The sequence below is a fragment of the Ruditapes philippinarum genome, unplaced genomic scaffold (assembly GCF_026571515.1).
Source record: "Ruditapes philippinarum isolate M1 unplaced genomic scaffold, ASM2657151v2 ctg4255_1_1_1_1, whole genome shotgun sequence".
NCBI classification, from domain to species: Eukaryota; Metazoa; Mollusca; class Bivalvia; order Venerida; family Veneridae; genus Ruditapes; species Ruditapes philippinarum.
Genome location: NW_026856616.1, coordinates 85,001 through 98,573, shown reverse-complemented (window position 1 = coordinate 98,573; position 13,573 = coordinate 85,001). Strand labels below are relative to the sequence as shown.

Sequence of the window (13,573 nt, the reverse complement as noted above, 5' to 3'; positions counted from 1 at the left end):
TATTACCTAGATCTTGATAAGATAAAAACAAAAAAAAAAAATCCAGGCAGGTTTGCTAAGTTGCATCACAAGTAGCAAAAGTTAGGTTTGTTTTTTTCCAAAATCTGCAATTAGTTGATAAATTTACCTGGAAACCTCAAAACTAGCGCAAAGCCAAAGGCATTACAAATCCTCTTCTGGAAACATACTACTATAAAAATTCTTGTCATGTGCAAGAAGTTTTTTATTTTCCATCGATGAAGATTTATCGTTGTTGCTGTCAAAGGCAAAGGTAGCCCCCTTCACAGAGAGCAAAATGATAAGCCCCCCATGAGCCATGTTTTTACCTTGGACAAAGACCAAAAAAATAATTGTATGTGTTCACTGCACATCAAAGCTGGGTTAGTAAATTTATATAGCTTAATGTTAATATTGACTTTATAATAAAAGAAACTGTTACTGATATAATATAGTATGACTATGAGCACATTTGTTATTGTAAATTTTGATGCTTATGCTTCGAACACGCGTCAAAAAATCAAGATATAGCGCCATCGCTACAGCAATTTAAAAATTAACAACACATTCTGTATGCAAAGGTTGATCAGCATTACCATACCTTTATGATTTCAGACTTGGAAAAACATGTAGCCATGTTGCTACATTATTATTTAAAATGATGATGGCAGTGAGTACACTGTGGGGGCTGAATAGAGAATCCAAGACAAGTGTTTCTGTACATGGAACCAGTTTTATAGAAAGAAGGTAAAATCGACAATCTGCTTTAATAATTTCAAGTCATTAACCTTTAGTATCTAACCTTAGCTAGCTTGATAGCTTATTGAATAATAGTATACTAGTAGTACAATTTAAACTTATGACTCTGACATACAAGGTCTTTCTGCCTTAGCAGACATGAATATCAAGTCACAAAATGGATTGCTATCTCTTTTAAACATCTTGAAGTGTATAATCACCAATTTTTTTAGCAGTTGTAAATTACAAAGAATTGTTTGAGGTTTCATACGTCACAATGTAAATTTTCTTAAAAAAATTGAAAAAAAAAACTTTTTCTCTTCAGATCACTATCAAACGGTTTCACAGATGACCTTGGTCAACTTAAAGCCTTGACAGGAAAGAAAGAGAAAACAGAATCATGAGGATGAGACGGCAATGCCCACTGAAGATGAAAATGAGGCACCTGAAAGTTTAACAGCATGTGTGCACAACAGCTAACATGTGTTTTAATAAAGGTACCAAAATGTTGCCCAAATATAGCAATATTCATTTATGTTTATATAAAATATAAATTACAATGAGAAAATGAATAAATATTTATAAAATAACATGAATAAGGCCAGCTATATATTTCATTCATTCCGTTGTACAGTGATACAGGTGGAAGGAAAAGCATGATAGACACCTCAGATGCTAGAACTTAACATCTGTAAAGACGCATGGTATGCCAATAGATGCAAGTTGAATTAACACACCAAGCCGACTTCAAGGTCTTCTGATTCTTGTAACTTGTTGCACAACTCCAGACAGAAGCAAAACATGAACAGGCAATTAAAAAAAAACAATTTGTCCGCAATTTGTTTAGCAATAAACAGAAATCTAATCTGAGTGCATGATTTTTTAACTAAATTGAATTTTCTTTAAAAGTGTAAGGATGTATACAATGAATTGATGCTATTTTTTTATATTTTCATAAAATTTTATTACCACATGAGACCCATGATAAAAATCGCAACTTCTCGAGCTAAAACCTTTCAGCCAACAGGAAGCGGCCAACACGCACGAACAATTTTAATTCGTACTCTATATTTTCGCATAACTAGAACCCCGCGAGTCGGCTGTGTCGCCTTGTGAACAGTATAGCTGTTATCTATGCATTTTCTTGTTAAATATATGTTAATTATAAACACCGCTCTTTCAATGTACATGTACCTTTAACTTTAGTGGCATTTGAATTGATTGTAACAATGTTACATCAGGATTATTAAAACTGTTATATTATCAAAAATAAAAAAAATCATGGAACAGTTTTACACTGACAGATCAAATGGAGGACTCTGTGATGGATTCTTAAGCACTGCACTTAAGGTCAAAGAAAAAGGCTTACATACCAAATTTGGAGTCAATCAAACTTATAGTGACCAAGTTATGCTCGGACAAGCCAATTTTGTAAGAAAATTAACTAAGGGCAATAACTCAAAATCATGAAGCGCAGAGTACAAGTTCTTGTGTATATCACTTCTCAGCAAGATCTATCATCCTATGAAGTTTCAAGTCAATAGCTTTAAAAGTGTAGGAGAATTGGCCTGGACAAAAATAAAGTTTTATAATTAACAAAGGACAATAAGTCTAAAAATCATGAAGTACAGAGTACCGGTTATTGTGCACTGCACTTTTTCTTAATAAGATCTATCATCCCATGAAGTTTCAAGTACAAAGCTTTTATAGTTAAGGAGAAATGGCCCGGACAAAAATAAAGTATGAACATAAACAGAGGGCAATAACTCAACAATTAAGAAGTGCAGAGTAACGATTCCAATGCATTGCACTTTGGGTCATTGAAAGAAGCGTGTTTTCCAAGCTTTGAGTCAATCCGACTTATAGTGATTGAGTTATGCTCCAGACAAGTGTAAGGCATGTTTTTTTTGCATGTAATATGGCGTAAGACAAAGAGAAAAATCTTTCACACGTGTTGTTCTCGTTATTTCTAAATGATCTTTCACAGTTTATGCTTGACAAATATGCTGGTCTATATACACTTGCTAATTATTTGAAAAGCTTATTAAGTAATGATCGAGGAGTAATGAGCAGATGAGCTTCAGATTGCATTAAATGCTATGCTAGAATATTGTAATGTTTGGAATTTAAAAATGACCTCTGCCAAAAAAAAGGCTGTAATATTTTCTAGTGGCAGAAATCGTATGGAAGATGCAACTCAATTTTCTTTTGATAATGAGAACTTAAGTGCTTTTTCTTATCTAGATATTCAATTTATAGAAAATGGTAAATTTTCTAAAATATGATAAACAAGATCGACAAGGAAAGGCGGCGTTCAATGAACGCAGCCCCCATGGACAAGGAGGGGGACACCCACAATGAACGCCGAACAATCCCTTGAGGATGAAAATATAACAACATTGATTGCATGTACGGAGAGACTTTTTACAGCCGCCACGCGGTTGTGAGCATAAAATATGATAATCAAGATCGACAAGGAAAGGCGGCGTTCAATGAACGCAGCCCTTAAACTAAAACTAGAAAACGTCTTACAGATCAAGCGAAGAAAGCTAAGTTCTCTCTGATAAAGTGTTACTATCTGTAGATCGTTTGATATAATGATTGTTCCTATTCTTCCTTATGGGTACGTTACGATACCGAAATCAACTTGATTTCGGTAAAGTTACCGAAATCAACTTTTCATTACCGATATCAACTCGTATAATAACTATAGCCTAGTACAAACTCATTTTTAATTTTAAAAAATGATGAAAAAATGCAATATGGTCATTGTACATATTTCTTTTAACATTAGCTAAATATATAAATCTTGAGGTTTTGTTTAAAAAGCTACTCTGAGTACTGGATTACCATTAAAATCATGCTTCATAAATAATTTATACATAAGAGAATCTGTGTTTGACATTATCTTAAACCAATATGTAATCATTCTTATCTTACGCATAAAATATAGTGGAAGTCTTCCAAATTCACCATATAATGTAACATTTGATGTTTGTTTTCGAACTAAGTCTTGTAAAGTTTGCTTTAAAAAATTCATATGAACCTTTTCAATATATCATGGCTCTGAAGTTTGGGAAAATAAAAAAAATAAAGAGTATTGATCAGTTTCAGCTTAAATTTTACAAAATTGTACTTAACCTCAAGCAAAGTACTCACAATTTTATGTTATATGGTGAACTTAGCTTTACTCCGATATCTTTGCAAATTAAAAGAAGAATCATTAACAGATGTAAGCTTTTGAAGGTACAGATGATAAGATTTGTAATATTTTATTTAAAATAGAGTAAAATAAGAATCCCTTAAGAAAGCCCAACGCGGCAAAATTGAAAATGTTGCAGGCTCGGTTTGATTGAGCCTGTTCATGGACGGTACTGTCAAGTGCAAACTACCGTCCACGCCACCTAGCACCGGCTTAAGCAGAATTCAACATTTAACATGAACTTGCAAAATTTATAAGACTGCATACTCTGTATTTGTTAGATATAAAACTGAATTACCGTGGCTTTCTTTTGTGAATGATACTTTGGACGAACTTGGTTTATCAAACTATTGGTAAAGCCAATCTGTACCTATATGTCCGCTTAATTTCAAAAGTCTTGTTAAGTCCAAACTTGGAGATCAGTTCACCCAAATTTGGAACAGTGACGTCCAATCTTTAAACAAATGTTTAAACTATCTTTTATATAAATCAGAGTTTGTAGAAGAGTATTTTAACATACTTCCTTGGCAACTGTCTTCAGCTTTGTCAAAAATCATAATATGCCAATTGAGAAAGATAGAGAGAAACTTACGTATATGTATTTTATGTGAATCAAACCAACTGGGTGACGAATTTCATTATCTCTTTTATTGTTCACATTTTGTTTATAGTAGACGTCATTTATTAAACCGCATTATTGTTAATATCCTAATGCATTGAAATTTGAAAATCACATTTAAAAATCAAAGCACAGAAGGCGCTGAATTCGTTTGGGTCTCAGAATGTCAGAAAGGTGAAGGTTGTGAGATTATAAACCAAATTGTTTTTGTATAGTGCCACCAATTCTTTCCAGTGTTTTAACTGTAGTAAATTAGCTATTAGACTAATTGCAACGCTGATAGTCAATTCAATGTTTATTTGACTTAAAAAAAAAAAGAAAAAAAATGAGTTGCCTCAACTGGGATTTGAACTCGAGACCTCTCGATTCATAAGCGAGCGTGCAAACCCCTCGGCCTCGGTGAAGTTAAATGTAGTTGTAAATGGCCCGAAGAAAACCATATTATTCTAAATTATGGTTTGAAACTCTTATTATTTCGACGCTAAACACAGATGTAAATAATCATGGAGCTTACTGTAAGCATGTAAATCTATAAAGAATGAAACAATATTAGAAATCTTCGACCATTCGGGAACTACTTTGCTTGAAAATTAATGCGCCTGTCATTTGACAATCTTTACGCATTGATCTCCCCTGAATTTTTCGGCGTTAGTGTACATATAAAGGGAAGTAACCGCTTCAAAAAAGTGGACTTCTTTAGGCATTTGCAATTAACAGCATTAGACTCTGAAATTTCGCTACCATTATTTGTTTGGTCTGACGACCCAAACAAATAATTAGACTCTGAAATTTCGCTACCATTATTTGTTTGGTCTAATGACCCAAACAAATAAAAAACCTTGCTCCGGTGTGTAAAGAAATAATTACAACATGCAAATAACAAGTTTAATACTGTATCATATTAGTCTCCTAGAAAATTCTGTTAATGAAGCATTAATTTCGTTTATCATTAAGAAACTAGTCATATTTTAATTTTATTTTACGGGTACAATATAATTGTCACTCCTTCTCCTGTATTTATGTCTATTTCTCCTGTTTATATGTATATTTTTCTGTGTTCCGGCTGTAACATGTTCACAATTTTGTATTTTATGTCACATGTTCTTATGAACCATGACAGTATTAAATAAATCTTGGAATTGTGAAATCCTGTTACTCTTTGAATATTCCCTATCGGTCTAACCAAATAATGTGACGGGTATAAGCTATATATTCGGCACTTAAGACCAATCATGGTCTACATTTATCAATATTGTAAATGCTTGAAATAATCGTACAAAACAAACAATAGAATATAATTTTTACTGTTGAAATTTATTGAAAATAGTTAAGAATACATACAAAGTTCGTAACTTTGAAACGACTCTTCTGTCTCTCGGACTCCGACCGAATCTAACACATATACTGCCATACCACCCTATTAAGGTACCTATTTGTTATACTTTAAGTTTTTACTTTTCGGCATTTGTCTAGTTGGGTGGTTCCAATATTCCTGCATCACCCTTAGGATATGTTGCCTTCTTTTCAATTTGTCTTTTGACGTCTTATCTGTGTTTACAGGCTTCACAACATCTGACCCCCTTTCAAAATTCGATTTTGTTTTTGTTCCGCCCATTTTTTTCTCGTTTAGGGCACACGCTATCTTTTACTTGGGGACCATACGCCGCTTTTCATGGAATGGCACGAAAGTACGTATCACATTGAAGGTTACATGATAACCGCCATATGAACACATCTGCGGATGTTTCTAAAATCAAAATTTCTTATTTTCTCTATTTCATACTTAAATTATGTTTCTTATATGTTCAATGAGGAAATATGCGATATGAATATTAGTAGAGACAAATTTAATTTTCTGTATAAACAAGAGCAAACACGTTATACTGTTTTAACACTCGGCACTAAAGACAAAACATATACCTACATTAATCAATATTGTAAATGCTTGAAATAATCGTATAAACAAATTCAGAATGTAACATTTACTGTTGAAATTTAGTGAAAATGATTTAGAATACGTACAAAGTTTATATCTTTGAAACGACTTTACTGTCTGTCCGACGGATTGTGACACTTATACTACCATGCAACCCTATGAAGGGCTTCCATATACTTTTATGTTTCTTATATGTTCAATGAGGAAATATGCGAATTAAATACTAACAGACACTTATTTTCTGTACCAACAAGGGCAATTTCTCTGTACCAACAAGAGCAATTTCTCCAAACACGTCACTTTTTGAACACCCCCTATCCGCCAACCCGCGTTTCTTACTCGTTAAAATTTCTAGTACACTATTTTTGTATTACAAGGTTTGATGCACTACAAGTTAATAAACATATCAAGAACATTTAAAGGTGGTCCTACATGTCTAAAGTCTATGGTTAAATTCTGGATTAGGTCAATAACTCTACAAATATCAGATGTCTTACTTCCGGAACTTCTGCAGATGTTTCTAAATTCAAAATTTCGCCATTTCCATATTTAAATGTGAACTCTGTTTAAGCCGGTGCCAGCGGGCTGGACGGTAGTTTGCAGTCAACAGTACCGTCCATGAACAGGCTCAATCAAACCGAGCCTGCAACATTTTCAATTTTGTCGTTTTGAACTTTCTTTGGGGATTCTAATTTTCACTATTTGACCACACATGCATACATTAAAGTTCATTTTCCTAAACAGCAAAGTACGTGAGGAACAACATACCAGAAATATACAATACAATTGCATGCAGTATATTTTATTAGAGATAAAATTCAACATTATTTCTTATTAATGCTTCATCCACTTGTCTGTATCTTAATTACTATTCACTTTTTATCTTTTTTTCATTTTTCGGAAATTAAAAATCATGACACGTATGTTTGAAAAAAAAATACCACCTGTAATGATTTCATAATTTATCTTTGATATCAATAAATTCATCTTAAACCTTTATTAATGATTTCATGACTAATCTGGCTGTGATATCAAAAACTTCATCTATTCAAACCCCATGATGCAAAACTTGTCTTTAGAACAAAACATTTCGCTCTTTTTATTTGATCTTTGGTACAAGTCTGCCATTTCCCATTCAAGTGACCCAGTTTAAGCCGACACCCTTTCTGGAACGTCATGACTTGTCATTAGATGTCAACCTCCTATAGTAGGGAATTCTCTTTCACTTTCCAGTATTTGTCTATTCTCTAGCACTTATCAAAGAAGACAGTGAACTATTCCCACTTCCTTTTTAAGTTTTGTGTTAAAATGTTTTCCTATCAATGTCAAACTCATTTTGGGTATTAAATGCAAGATGCCTTCTATGCTGTTGTCGCAACAAATGGGTGGTTGAAGTCAAGAGAACCTTCGACTTCTATTTATTTGATGCTCGACCTCTACATTATATCTATAGCAACATTATAATATCATTTAAATCTTATTCCACAACATGGCAAATGTCCTACTGATCACAAGGATTAAATTATTTTTGTGCTTCATGAAATTATTTCAAAGAGTATTTTCATTTCTGTAAGTCACATTTTTATAATGTAAATGTAATGAGATTTTGTAAGATGATGCATTATCAGCCATATCACATAACTAGTAGTTAGAATGCTTGGGACTTTCATATGCAATGCATTCAAGCACGTAACTAAATATTTTATGTAAAAACAAAAGATAGTTCATGTTTTATGAATATTTCTCTAGATTGATTAATTACGTATTTTAAAATCAAAACTACTATGCACTATCACTTAATCGTATAATATGTTTTTGTTTAATATATTGATATCAATGTTGTATTTTGTTTAGGTGTCTTTCACACATGTGTGTAACACTATATAGTCTGATCACATATAGAAATAACATGTTTGTAATGTACATGTATCTTATTATATTATATTGTAATATATTATGTCTCTTATACATTATTTAATTTCTTTGAAGGTTGACTTTTGTAGCTGCAATTTTCGTGTTATTGAGTTGTATTTAATGCTTCCTTAGATGAAATTATAGTGCTTCCGATAATACACAAGTGATCTCTTGAGATAATTCTTACAAAGCGATGGACATTGTTTATGTTTGTTATCTATATGTTGAAAAGCCTTCTCCACAATATTAGATTATGTTTGTCAATCATATTGATAAACTTCAAATATTGTTATATGTATAAAATGTTCATCATATAAAGATTTGTATATATATGTGCCTTATGGGCTTTTAAGCCTTAAAGTTGTTTGTTTTTCTTCAATATTTTGTTTTTATTGAATATATCTATATTTTACAGAATTTTTATTTTTCTAAATCATACTGATAAATAAAAAATGGAAATACGATCAAAAACAAAGAGTTATTAATTGACTGTTAAAATCAAAACAATATTTAGTATTTATGCAATGTACTTGTTGATTACTTATTTCTGGACTTCCTTCAAAATTTACCAACTAAGCAGATGGCGCTCAAGCATCGTAAATTTAAGTATTTTATCATTTATTCCCTACGCTCCTAATATTCCAAATTCTAAAAAAAAGGAATATCGTTGTACTATGGTATCTACAATGTACAGACGTACCATGAATATTCCATTACGATACTATTGTTAATAATGTTCAGTTCATATTTGATTTAATCATATTTTATTGCTTGAAACATGTACATGTAACATAAAGATTACATTTATACAAAACAGAATAAATAAATAAATACGAATAAGGAAACATGTATGTTAACAGTTTGAAGCAAATGGGTTGGGCCACAAGTTTTACCAACATTAGTGAAGGCCCTTCCCAGGCAAGTTTAAATAACAAAATGTTCATTATAAAGATACAAAACTTGTTTACGTAATTAATGTGTTAGGCGAAGAAACAAGAAAATATATGTTTTTTGCGCATCATCAGAGCAATATTTACAGTTTGCTTCTATATATATCTATATTGATATTAAGTATTTAGATGAAAATATTATGAGAAAAAAAAAAACAACAAAAAAAATTGATATTAGGATTAAATACCATGAAATAGAAAAAAAACACACATTCTAAAAACATTCAAACTTCTGTTCACCTTTCCTCTGAGAAAAAAAAATAAAACAGGTTTCGCCTCCATTTCCGTTACTGGACCAGCATTAAAAATAGAAACACGGAGTTATATTTAATTATTATTAAGATATATTAAGTTCTAAAACGATTCGTATTCTTTATATATTTTTGAACATGCCCAAAAATAATGTCATTATCTTCAGACGACAAGTTATCAATTCCAAACAGCAGTTTCTTTACACTTAAAGGATGATATGGGCGGGTATTAATGAATAATTGATGGCGCTGTTGATGAAATAACGGACATTTGAAAAAATAGTGTTCTGCATCCTCTATGGTATATCCACAGTCACATTTTTGATTATCACGTAAGTGGTTGTAAAATAAGTCGGAGTTTAGGTTACTACATTTATTACGTATTCTTGCATGATGGACCTGTGAAAATCTTTCACCAGAAAAGAAGAATGGGGGAACTATTGGGGGTTCAGTTCATACAAAGCAGTAATCAAATCAACATTATTCTGTGTCTTTGTGACAGTATGATAACTTTCATTTTTAGTTATTTAATTTACATAACCAAACATGTTTAAAAATACCAATTAATTATGAGGAATCAGTTTAGATTTGCATGTCCTCTATGTTGGTATCAGTTCAATTCATGTATAATTAAAGTTCTCCGACCCATAGAAATTGCTTCAAACTTGATTCTTTGATGGTAACGGAAACCGGCCAACAAACCCGTCGAAAAATATGATGCAAAAACAAAACTAAATCAATTAAATAAAATTTCCGTGTACAAATTCATATAATTAATACGAGGTATGTAAGTGATTATTTAACTGTTTAAGTTGGTGTATTTGTACAATCGTAGGCGTAATTTATATACAGTGTACACGACAGTCATACATTTTCTCCAAATCGTGAGAAAGGAGTTGGCAGTTACTAAAGTTTATTTTATATAACCATAAAACTCGACAAAAAGTGTGTCTTTTTGGAGAAATTTGAATAATCAGTTTTATTACAATCGAAAAATAATGCAAATAGGTCTTTTTAGGTCATAAAGCGGTGTAATAACGTTAAGCAACGGCAAAGTAGATTTTTTATGTTTATCCCAAAGAATTTTGTAATTTTAATAAAAGTTTACTGTCTGTCGTATACCTTTAAACATACTTTTATCAACCGCTTAATTCAGGTTTAGAGTCCACCCAGGCAGAAATTAGACTTTGTGACATATCACAATGCACATGAAATGATAAATAAGTTTGTAATCCGTTATAAAATTGGTAATTTATTCAAAACAGGTGCGGGCATCTTCATTTTGATATTCACTAGTACATATTAAAGGATGAAAAGAAGGCCAGTTAGAAGTATGTCCATGACAATTTAAAATTCAAGAACTAAAGGATTTGCCAAATCTAAATAACTCTCAGAAATACAGAACTTTAAAACAAAAACATTTCATTATGAAGTTTGTCACTAAATTTTTCATTTGCAATATTAAAGCCACATGCTACACACACAGACTCATACACACTAAATTTATCATTTGCATATTCTTCGGATCGTTCTAAATGAATAATTAAACGACTCGGCTTTTTATCATGTTTTAATGAAACAATTTACTAAGTTCACATGTCAGATTGTTTCCTTTATTTTAACGATCACTTGTCAATGAGCCAAAACTTTTACAGCCTTCTATTTCGGGAGCTTCACCTGTATGAAACGGAATAAATTTGGTTAGTAATGAGGGACTTTGCTCGCCTTAATCCGCTTTTATGAAGCACGGACTCGTAAAGAGGGATTAGTCCATACGTTATGATACGGGAGCGGACATTAGCTGAGTTTTCAAATTACAGTTTTGTTACTGACTTCGATGTCTGTCATCAAAACGAGGGATTTTACCAATGTCCTCAGTCAAGGTTTGTCTTACAAGTTTAGTGTTAACTGATTCATTCAACTGCCACATGATTAAAAAATAGCAGTCTTTTTAAACATCTCTCGAGCCGCTCGATCCTCTTGACTAGGTATCGAGTGCCAATGTATGAGGACATATTGCCAATTACTAGGGCTGAGCAAGCTACTGATTTCTTATAGCCACAGATATGTCTTATTTTGAGTATCAGTTACTGTTAGAAGGTGGTTGTTTTGTAAAACATTCCATCCTTATCATAAACCCGAATTAATAAAACTCATTCTTCACAAGTCTTTCGAGGAGCTCACCACTTGTGGTCTACACGAAGACAATGCAGTGGAGGAACATGCTTTAAATTATAATATGTACTGGTTGCATCAAAATCTTTCTACTCGATAGTTCAGTATCGATAATATGTATTGTCATTAAAGGTTATATGAAGTTTATGACCATAAATCATGTATTTTCTGCCGATTGGTTGATCCTTTTTAAATTTTAATATTTCGATTAAGTTTTAAGTTTAAAGTATCGAATATTACAAACATGCTGTTAATTAACATATAGTACCAATAGAAATTAGACCAGTCGAAGATAAAATCATTCTAATCTGTAATTATGTACTGTACACCAAAGACCGTAGCAATTTTTTTGTATCAGAAAACAGCATTTTTCCAATGAATATATTTTGCAAAGGAGCCAAAAGTAGCTCTCTCGTGTTTGACATTGATACAGTATTGATTAAGCTGTACTACTTCAAGGCATTAACCTGTCTCCACATTCACAAGTAATCTCTTTTTGAAAGCTTAATTTATTACCTGTTTTCATCTCTATATAAAGACATTGTGAGAAACGATTTGGGATGTGTCTGAGCACGGACCGTTTCATTCAAGATCTAGGGACGGAAACAGACTCATCGTGTGAAAAATAAACAATTTTGGATTGTAAACGTTAATTATCACAGGCGAGAATTAAAATAAAATAATCATTTTTCATTTTCTTAAAGTGATTACAGATTTTAGACACTGGAAAGTTTGATTTAAATTCACGATGGTTTAACAAAATTTATCTTGCAAATATCTCTTTCAAGAACATGGCAGAAAATAATGGATTTATTTGTATACGGAATATTTTTCCTTTTTAAAACGAATAGGAACTCGGACACTTATAATATTTGAGAAATTGTATTGAAATAGTTTGCGACTTAAACTTGTTAAATTAATGCTTGAAATGGAAACAGATTTTCATGAATTTAGTGCGATTGAGCAGGATAAAAACAATGAGAATGCCACCAGAAGTTTACTTAGCTTCGTGGACATGGCATCCAGCAATATAAAGTTGGCTCTGGATAAGCCATCGAAATCTAAAAGAAAAGTAAACCATAGAAAATATCTACAGAAACAATTGAAACGTTGTTCCGGTCCACAAACAGGTTCTTCCGAAGAGTATAAGGTACAATATTTTTAAAAGTGTTTTTTTAGAAACAATAATATAACTCTCTTCTGACAATTGTTTGATATAAAACATAGATAAGTAACTGTATCTGTAGCTTGTAAAATTAAAATAAAGTAGAGGAAAAATGTCAACTAAACAATACACTACAGCAACAAAGGTGACCTAAGATAAAAATTTGCTAAGAAAATTCTAATAAAAATTAAACATTATTATTTCAGGTAGTTGATGTCCAAAGTCATCCAAATCAAAAGGTTCACCGTCGTGAAACGTCACAAATAGGCGTGCAAATAAAATCCTTACAGGCTCTGTTTGATCCGAGAACTTTGCATGAAAAATGTTGCTCTGATAAGTCAGGAAAGTCCGCACAAAACTCTTCAAAGATGCCATTACGCAAGAGAAAACTTCCGCCGTCATTCTTTAAAGAACCAAGAAATCAGTTCCCAGACAATTTTTCTTCGAGCCATATCATCCTTCAAAATAACGAGTATCCTCTTAATTTAAATGAAGTGACAGAAAGCGGCACACATTTACCGAATGATACAATTGAATCTATTCTCGGACAAACTGATTTTCATGATTTGTTAATTGGATCATGGAGTGATGGAAATAATTCCGCGAACTCATCAGCATTTTCCACA

The 13,573-nt window shown here is 32.0% G+C and overlaps 1 protein-coding gene and 1 long non-coding RNA gene across 2 annotated transcripts in view; both read left to right on the top strand.

Annotated features, from left to right (window-relative positions):
• The first annotated feature begins 608 nt into the window (after positions 1-608).
• On the top strand, positions 609-8,813 carry LOC132747145 (uncharacterized). Its single transcript, XR_009628087.1, has 3 exons — positions 609-744; positions 1,061-1,232; positions 1,370-8,813. It is a non-coding gene; the product is annotated as an uncharacterized LOC132747145 (long non-coding RNA).
• Positions 8,814-12,184: 3,371 nt separating this feature from the next.
• Positions 12,185-13,573, top strand: part of LOC132747137 (uncharacterized) — a 1,920-nt gene continuing 531 nt past the window's right edge. Inside the window, exons 1-2 of the mRNA XM_060736458.1 lie at positions 12,185-12,932; positions 13,154-13,573. The exon at positions 13,154-13,573 is cut by the window's right edge and continues 531 nt beyond it. Coding sequence (XP_060592441.1) covers positions 12,702-12,932; positions 13,154-13,573 — 651 coding nt within the window. The 5' untranslated portion in view covers positions 12,185-12,701. The remainder of the gene's footprint in view (positions 12,933-13,153) is intronic.